Genomic DNA, 9,849 nt, shown 5'->3' with positions numbered 1-9,849 from the left:
ACAAGAAAAAACAGTGAACTGCAGTTTGAACATCCTCCATTATGTGTGAACTAAAGATTATACTATCGTATTTAAATTAGGACCTGCAGATCCGTTACACAGGCCAAAATCTAGTTGGGATGCATTCATCGATCTTATTACTCCTAATTCAGACATTATGCTGAATGCTCATACAACAACTGAATAGTGTACACAGGTTCAGCTCTGTACAGATACACTACAGTGATCCACTGATCTGTACACTATGGATGTACAAATTGATTCGGGTACAAATTGATATGTACCCGAATCTAGGTGATTCGGGTGATCTGGAGACAAATCACCCCTGTGGTCCATTGGCTAGATTTGGGTACAAATCGAATTGCATCTGATCCGATTTGAATTGATTTGATATTTGGATCCCTCCTATTAATTTCCCCAGATTTCCCAGCTTTCTTTTTTTTTTTAAAGCTAAGCTCTAGCCCTTGTAGAAGTGGAGTTATGGAGCAAAATGTGTGGTCACTATTTTTCAAATGTTTGGATTCTTTGGTGTATAATAACTTTCCCTCAATGAATCCCTATGAGGATTCATTACACATCTTTATTTCTTCTGTTCATTTTGACTGTCAGTGGACAGTGCCAACTGTCAACTGCCATGTGCCCACTACACCCCACTGACACCTGCAAGGCTGTGGGGTACTACTCAGTTTATGTTCTAGGATTTCTAAAAAAGTGTTTAGGCTCTTTGGTGTCTAATAACCTTTCCTCATAATGAATCCCTATGAGGATTCATTACACACCAAAGAATCTAAACACCTCAAAAATTCCTAAAATATAAACTGAGTATCTAGTGGCTTGTGGGGTAGTTGGAACATGGGATGCCACTAATTCCCCACTCCCACCTGGAAAGCAGTGGGGTCAAAATGAACAGAAGAAATGAAGGTGTGTAATGAAGACACCAAAGAATCTAAACACTTCAAAAATTTCTAAAAAATAAACTGAGTACCCCAGTGTGTGTGGGTTGCGTGTGTGTGTGTGTGTGTGGGGAGGGTGCCATGTAGTTGACACATGGCAGCTCACAGTTGGCATTGTCCAATGATAGTAAAAATGAACTGAAGAAACGAAGGCGTATAATGAATCCTCATAGGGATTCGTTATGAGGAAAAGTTATTAGATACCAAAGAATCTAAATATTTCAATATTCGGAAAATTAAAACGAGCACCCCACTGCCTTGCGTGTGTGTGTGTGTGTGTTGTAGTTGGCACATGGCAACTGACAGTTGGCACTGTCCACCGACAGTCAAAATGAACAGAAGAAATGAAGGTGTGCAATGAATCCTCATAGGGATTCGTTATGAGGAAAAGTTATTATACATCAAATAATCCAAACACTTGAAAAATAATGTCTGCACATTTTGCTCAATAACTCCACTTCTACAAGGGCTAGAGCTTAGCTTTAAAACAACAACAACAACAACAAATTAATGAAAGCTGGGGATCTGTTTTAGGATTAGGATATGGCAACTTCGAATCCCCATTGTTTCCTATGGTGGAAATGTTCAAAATAAGTAAAAACCAAATAAATCCATTAAAATCAACCAAGTGTCCCACTTTCCTGAAATTTGGATGGTAGGTGGCACTCATGGGGACCTACCCACCACCCAAATTTGGTGCCCCTAGGACCTTGTTAAGTGGTACAAATCGGTCAAAATCTGAATTGAATCAAAGCAAATACAAATCGGATCTGAGTGATTTTGAGGGGGTAGATTTGGATACAAAACAAATCAGGGCGATTTGTTTTGGGCACAAATTGTGCACATCCCTACTGTAGACAGTGATCCACTGTGTTATATTGTACACAAGTACAGAGGTACACTTCCCATCTGTCCTATGCATTTGAGGGTCCTGTATCCAAGTTCACTTTTTAAATGAACACAGGTGCAGTCATTCACAAAAACACATACAAGAGTGTACAGACATCTGCACACGTATACAACATAATGTCTGAATAGGGCTATTGATAATCTGAAAAGCCCAATACCAGCTCCCTATGCACATCTCTCTGCAGTTTCCCATATCAGTTTTCTTATGTATGCATTGTTGATCTCTTCTTCCATGAGGCTCTTTTTCATCCTCTTTTCTTCCCTTTTCCCAGCCTGTCATAGGCATAGCTTTCCTTTTGCCTTTCCTCTAAATTCTTCATCTCTTGATCTGAGGCTTGCATATTCATGAAGTTGCAGTGGTGTTGCAGTATCACTGGGAAAGTGTTGCAGGCAGACAGATCTGCTAGAGCAATTTTAGAATTAAAGCTCTTTAAGCCCTTTTAACTTCATGCAGAGAACACACATGGCCAACATTCTGTTACTATAAGGGAGGCACCCATCATTTACACATACATAGAGAATTAAAGCAGAAACAGGAATTGGTTGTAAAAATATTCCAATTTTAATTGCTCCACACACAAAATAACAATCAAAATGGGTATCAAACTCATCTTAGATGTTCTTGTAAGCCCTATAATAATACCACAGGTAGAAAAATATCCCGGAATAAAATGGTTCACTGACATAAAAGCAGGTCACAGAAGGCTTGCTCAGTAAAAGCAGGCTGTCATAAGGAAGTCAAAAGCATGTTTGCCACTGTTTGTTTAGTAGAACAGAACAGAGTCCAAATATTTCAACAAGGTTTTGTAGCTTACTGAGAAGGAGGCAATCAGTTTTTTTAAAAAATTCAACATTAATTCCATCACAACCACCTTTGGGCTTTCCCCAAATTGGATCTAATATTGCCAACAACGTATTCAATAATAAAAATCTGAATTCCAGAGTCCATCAACTAATGAATTCATTACATCTAAAATAATTACAGACTCAATCCCATGGGTTGCTGCACCAGCAAAACAGTCAATATTTATTTATGGAATCTGGATCCCATCCTATCCCGAAGGCTAAGGCAAGTAAGGAAAAGAATTAAAGTAATTTCCATTTGCTTAGTGTCATCACCAAATGCCTGCTCAAACAGAAACGTTGTCTCCTATTTTTGAAATATGCTCTGGTGAGGTTTTCAAGGAAGGGATTTCTATAAATGGGGAGCAACTGCAGAGAATGATTCTATATGCGCTTGACATTCAAATTTGCTATCTAATAGTGCTATATTGTCAAAGCCTGAACGACAGTTGCAACATGTAATTTGTATGGATGGTTCAGACTTTCCATATTGTGCACCCAAAGCCTCCTTGGGGATGTAACAGAATAGGTGTGTGATAAGATAACCACTGATACAGGTTCTCCTTCAACATGGTTTTCAGCCACTTTGATCAAAGTGGATAGGCTGGATAGTTATGGCTGAATCCTGGCTGCCCTGGGTCATGCATCTGCCATGCGAATGCATCCCAAGAGAGAGTCAAGGCACATTGTATGGATAAAATTTTAAGAGTCTAAACCAACAGAAAAAGAAATGGCTGCAACCTTCTCAGTGGATGGATTTGGTGAAACACATGAGCTACTTCTGCAATATACTGGTTGAGATCAAATGAGGGAGTCCAGAAGGCTCCAAGGTTGTGTAAAAACATGAGGCTGAAGTGCCTCTATTCCCTCTACAGTATAATACTTGTCAGCCATCGTTTACTTCAGTCTTGTTAGATTCCGTAGATTCACCTGCATCCCCTTCCTTATTGAACCTAGGGACTTCTTCAGTAGTAAGAGCATTAGGCTATTAAGAATGAGGTACAATAGTCACCATTGCCAGATATAGCATAGCATCTTCAGCTGCTCCATTTAATATGAAAAAGGCCAGATATAGCATAGTAACACCATGCTAAGCTTTTAGAGATAACAGCAGCAAAGAATCAAAGCAGATAACACCTGGGAATTAGGGATGTGTGCAGAACTCGCCATGCCAGTTCAGTTCAAATCCGACCCGGATTCTGGGTCATACCTGGTCTGGTTCAACTGCTGAACCTGTCTGAATTGGTTTATGGACTGGTTCAGGGGTCTGCTCATAAAATAGAATCCAGTGAGGATCTCCCTTTATTTGTAAAGGGGCAGGTTGGCTTCCTAGAACAAGAGGGTGCAGGAGAGTAGTCAGGGATACTTACTTGAATGGTCAGCAGTGACAACAGGGGCAGCATCGGGGGTGGCAGCAGCTCCCCCACCCCCATCAGTCTCCTCCAGAGTAGCCTGGACTGGCTGTGGCCCAGTTTTGGTCTTCTCCTTACCAGATTCCCCTTTATGAGTAGACCCCTGAACTGGTCCAGGCTACTGAACAGGGCTGGTCCTAAACAGGGGTGGTCTGGTTCGAACTTGGACCAGCACCAACTTTTGGGGGGCTGGTTCATTTCAATCCTGGATCATTCGAACCACCCTGGTTCAAGTTGAACTGTGGTTCGAACCAAACTGGTTCGCACACCCCTACTGGGAACTGCCTATGCACCAACCCAAGATAAGTTGGTGACTAGGAAGCCGCTTATGCTATTATAACCCTAAATATGTGACATTTAGTAGTAAATGATTGGAAGATGGGGATGGACTTGTCTTACTTATTCTTTGCGGCTGGTGTACCAGAACATGATTTAAGCACATAAAGTTGACTGACTGGCTTAGTGTTATAGTTCGGAATAGTATTAAGTATACTCTGAAATTTGTATTAATAACATTCTTTTTAAAAGCACCATAATTACATTCTTACATTTGGTTTACATTTTAAAATCATATTTTGTTTGTTTTTGAGAATAACATTAAAAAAACCAGTCAATTCAATTAAAGTAATTACTTGATATTTCTTTATAGCTGCCCTCCGCCTTTTTTTTTTTAAAGCTCCAAAGTGCAAGTACACAATCTTCTTTATGCTGAGCCAGGGACAATTGAGTCATAAATTCAAAACAAGAAGCAGAAAACAAACCAAAGCCATAAGGTGAGAAAAACTGTACTTTAAATCTCTGAAAAAAACATTTAAGCTTTCATTGATTTTATATATATTCTTAAATAGCCCAAGTATCAATATACTGAATATATAACACTTTTAAAAGTCTTGCTTGGACCAAATGTGCCATGTATTGGTAGTTTTCAGTGATTTTCCTGTTCTAGGTCTGCAGTTGAATATGTCATATGATGCTTTGCTATTTTTAAACAAATGCTTATTTATTATATATCTCACTCTTACATATGGGTCCCAGTAGTGTTTCTTTCAAGGGAGTGATGAGAACCACACCTGCTTAGCTTCAGCAAGGCTGCAGTATCAGATCCTCCCAGAGCAGTCCTATGCTATGCTTTGGAGTTCATAGGAACATAGTAGGGACGTGCATGAATTGATTTTTATGATTCAATTTGATTTCAATTCAAATCAACCTGATTCGATTTGAGCTCGAATCTGCTGGCCTTGAATCTGGGGTCAATCTAATTGGAATTTGATTCAATCTGATTAGAATTTAAATCGATTTGGCCTAATTTTTAAGGGCTGGGGGCACCAAAGTGGATCAGGTGGTAGGACCCAAGGGGGCCAACTACCACCCAACCCCCAAAGGAATTGGGCAAAGGGGTGAATTTTTATGTGTTGCGGAAATAACTTCTTTATAGGGAAATCCACACCAAGAAGCAATGGAGATTGAAAGACAATTATGAGATAGTGCAAAGAAATCAGAGTGGCAGAGAAGCTTGGAGGGCTGGCATTGTGGGGACAAAATGGCAATTTGAATTGCCAAACTGATTCAAGCTCGAATCTAGGGTGATTTGATTCAACCTCAAATCTGTTCAGTGCCCCAAAGGGTGATTCGATTTGAAGCCAAATCACTCAAATCGACCAGATTTTAGTCAAATCAATATCCCTATCATTTAGGTTAACCTAATTTGCCTAAAGCTAAATACAAGGAGAAACATACTATTTTAAAAACAAACAAACAATAGAATGGATCAGATTGGATACCATAGAAGGTACATTAGGAAAGGGCCATATCAGAGACAGCACAGAGATGGAAAGGAAGTCAAGAGAGAGGCTATAGGGTGAACAAAGGACACCTGGTGATTTGGAGATTTTGCCAGGTAGATTACTGCTAATTTGTGATAAAATGTCCCACCAGAAAATCTCTTGTGTGTTTGCTGGAGAGATTGAAGTCTTGTCTAGAAAAGACAGTGCATAGTAGGCAGAATCCAAGGTGCTGTAGACAAAGCTCACCCCAATCTGCTGAATGATCCAAACAGATCTTGCTTGGTAAGAATAATAGTTTTGCTAGGGCTAGACCAGGTGAATTAAAAACCTACACTTCCACTAATGTGTACATGCATGCGTGTATTAAGTTCAAAGGGAGCCGAGATGTGTATCTGTACAGTACTTTCCGTAGTTTATACACACATCTTTAAATTACTTGATTTCTCAATACTTGAGATTCACAGCTGAATATGTGACCTGACTCTGTTGAAGAGCCTTGTGTTTATGGACTTGGGAGGTGATATCAAATGTTGAACTGTCGTTTGATTTGTAATGGCTCATTCACACATACAATAAATCACTCAATACTACATGCAAATGGGAACCTTAGTGAGGTAAGTAAGCTTTGCAACAATCGACAAGCAAACCATCTCTGACATTATATCTGAGGTGCTAACAAAGGAAATTAGGGCTGATTCACATATGCATAGATGTACGTTTATCACACATCACATAACATCACTTGATGACTCACAGGTTAATATGTGAATTGCTTCTGTAAGAAAAACATTCACTATTCACAACAGCAGCCTAATGCAGGCTAGGGCAGCCCAGCCCAGCCCGGCTTAGGCTGCTCATGTGCAGCGCTGGGATCGAGGCCGATCCTGGCACTGCCGCCTCACCTAACCCTACTTTTAACCTCAGGCTTTTAGACTGAGGCAGGTGTGCCCTTAACCCTGGTGCCAGGGTTGTGTGAATACACAGATACTCTCCATACACAGAGTTGGGTGCCTAGTGCGCCCACCTCCTCAGGGAATTCCCTAATGTTCATTGCCCAGTGCATTGAGGGATCCTTGGAGGCCAGGGAAAGGGGTCCTGGCCTCCAGCAATCCATGATGCACAGAGCAGTGTGTATTGTGAGGGTGTGCGCTGGCGTGCTGAAGATTTGCTGGCAGATTGTCATAGGAAAGGTAGGTGCAACCCTGTCTTCCCCCTCCCTGCCCCAGTGGCGATCATGAGAATAGCCTTATTGTGTCTGAATGGTAGCTTCCCTCCCAGGGCACATAGCAGCTGCTGGGAGCAGAGACTAGATTGGAATCATAACAGCCCAAAGAGTTATCATAGCAGTCCTCATGCCAATCTGGATGGCTTGGCTTCCCATGATTGCTATTTACAAAAACCACAAACAGAACCACCAAACATGGAGGGCCAAACTTCATGTTCAAAGTCACATCTATTTGGCCACAAGATTGTTGTTGGTATTCAAACTCTGATGGTTGTTTCCTACAGGCTAGTCAACACTTAATGTTGAAGCCACTGATTGGTGAATATGGATGTGTGAATTTGCCCTACTTTGTTTATGGGCTGCCAATTCTGAACAACAAATAAAGTGCAGGGTTAGGAAGCCATGTGCTATTTTAGGAGGCATTATACAAAGTGACAATTCTTTTCTATATACAAGTGTTGCTTTACATGACAAAATACTCTGCTTACAACAGAAAAACCAAACAATTAGAAAACTGACATGGAGCTATTTTTGTCATAGTCAGTTAATGTTGTACAGAAAAGTCCAGGACTCATAGTAATCCGTATTATTATGTAAACAGAGAATACAAATCCTTAAAAAGGAAAGAAAAAATAGCAGAGAAAACAAAGCACAATGAATCCTATGACCCAATTGATGGAATAAATGTAGATTATCACCATGTCCATGTCAAATCTCCATCCCCGGCTATCATCCTCAAAATCCATATAATCCATCCTGTGAGCAGCATGTGGGAAATGCCTTCGTGTAAAGGAATCTGTGCTCCTCTGAAAACCTGCAGGGCCAACAGTAAATAAAAGACAGCTAGTAAGATATAGTTTTGTTTTAGAACCATTCATAATTTTATTTCGTAACATTTTGGGACCAGGGTATTTAAAGGGATGCCTACTCCTGTATGAACCACTTCTGGGTGTTTGCTTATAGAAAACCCACCCCTTATCAGGTCGCCTGGTGCCAAGTTTGACAACCTGTCAGGTGACTTTGTTTTCCTGAGATGTTAATGGACTCTTAATGTTAATGGACTCTTAGTTGATTCTTGAAAAGCTTGCTACTGCTGAAAAACTGTTTTCTTTTATTAAATGTTTTTACTTATGTTTCAAAACTATGTCATCAACAGCCCTGAGAATATTTTATTGAAAAGCAGGGAAAAAATGTTTTAAACAAATGGATACAAAATTTATTGAAAATGCACAAAGAAAAGAAAAAAAGAGGGAAAAGCTGTAAGCTAATGTATAGGACTGCATGTGCTAAAATGGTATACAAGGAGTTACCTGTGTAATCTGAGAGGCTGTGCACATGGGCCACCCTACCCAGGGTATGGCTGCTTGTGTGTACCACCAGGATTGAGGCTGATCCCGGTGCTGCCTCGCGGCAAGCCCTACTTTTGTTCCTGAGCTTTTACCTTGGTTAGAGGGCGCAAGTGCAGTCATTAGTCAGTGGGGGCAGGTGATTGAAGAGGTTTAGGTAGACAAAAGAGAAAAGACTTAATCATCCAATCTTGGCAATGTGGCAAATGGTGTTGGACATGTAAGGCAGCCCTGAGGATGACTGCCTGTTCAAGCAGCGCTGCTGGAGTTACTGGCATTGTGTCAAATGGGAGCAACTGCAGCAGCACTGCTGGTGCAACGACTTCTCTTCAAGAACATCGGGGCTGACCTATGTGTCTGCAGGAGCCTCACTGTGGTTCTCAACGTTGCTGAGATACTGTGCATCATGTCAGCCACCATATGTCTTTCTATTAATCAGAGTAATTTATTGTTCACATTACTGTTCAGTAAATGAGTACAAGCAAAGTAAAGGACGGAATGATCTCCCATCTTTTTCCCCCCTTGCCAAAGCTGCCAGTTTCCTCATGATGTGTGATAAAAGGAATAGTACTGAGACAGCACTAAATAGTACCTTTATCTATCTATCCATTACATTTTTATACTGTCCCAGGTGTTAGCTCTGGGAAGTTTACAATAAATAAAACATAGACATAGGCAAGTTTAAAACAGTTTAATATAAAACAGTTTAAGAGCCCTGGAAAGTCAGTCTTTAAAAATAAGCCTTATGGGCTCTCTTAAAGGTCAGTAATGTTGTTAAGCCTTGGATTTCTGTGGGCAGGGCATTCTACAGCCTAGGAGCAGCTGTGGAGAAGGCTTGATCCCAAGTCATCACCAGATGAACTGGTGGCAGGTTGACCTCTCTAGATGACCTTAATGTGTGGTGGGGATCACATAGAAGAATGCACTCTCTAAGGTAACCCAGGCCTTTTGCCCCATGATCTAACCAACTTGTATTTGTATCTCACTTTCCCCCAAAGGCTCAGGGTGGGTTATAATACACACACACACATGCACACACATCTCAAAATATAACATCTAAAATATCAGAATAAGAACTATCCAAAATACAAAACAATTAAAATAGTAAACAACTCTTGCTCCCTGCAGGTAACTAAAACCAAACACTATTTTTCTATTATGGATTTTCCCATTGATGATAAATCTAAAAATGCTGAGAAATGTATCTATCCCATTATGTCAACTGGCAAATCTAATTTCACAATAAATCTCATACGACAGTAGAAAGAGACTTTGAATTATCAGCTTCTCGTCACATAACTTTGATCTGCTATGTTAATTTAATGTTTTTAAGGCTTCAACTGGGGGAAAAAATCCATTCACATTTTACATCCATTT

General features: G+C 40.3%; 1 protein-coding gene across 1 annotated transcript in view; it reads right to left on the bottom strand.

Moving 5' to 3' along the window:
• Positions 1 to 2,401: 2,401 nt before the first annotated feature.
• The window catches only part of RNF180 (ring finger protein 180), a 97,724-nt gene continuing 90,276 nt past the window's right edge, over positions 2,402 to 9,849 (bottom strand). The window contains 1 exon segment of the mRNA XM_053300388.1: positions 2,402 to 7,940. Within this exon segment, the coding sequence (XP_053156363.1) occupies positions 7,741 to 7,940 (200 nt within the window). The 3' untranslated portion in view covers positions 2,402 to 7,740.

This window comes from Hemicordylus capensis, chromosome 2 (genome assembly GCF_027244095.1).
Source record: "Hemicordylus capensis ecotype Gifberg chromosome 2, rHemCap1.1.pri, whole genome shotgun sequence".
Taxonomy (NCBI): domain Eukaryota; kingdom Metazoa; phylum Chordata; class Lepidosauria; order Squamata; family Cordylidae; genus Hemicordylus; species Hemicordylus capensis.
Note: the sequence above shows the minus strand (reverse complement) of the source record. Positions and strands in the feature narration are given on the sequence as shown.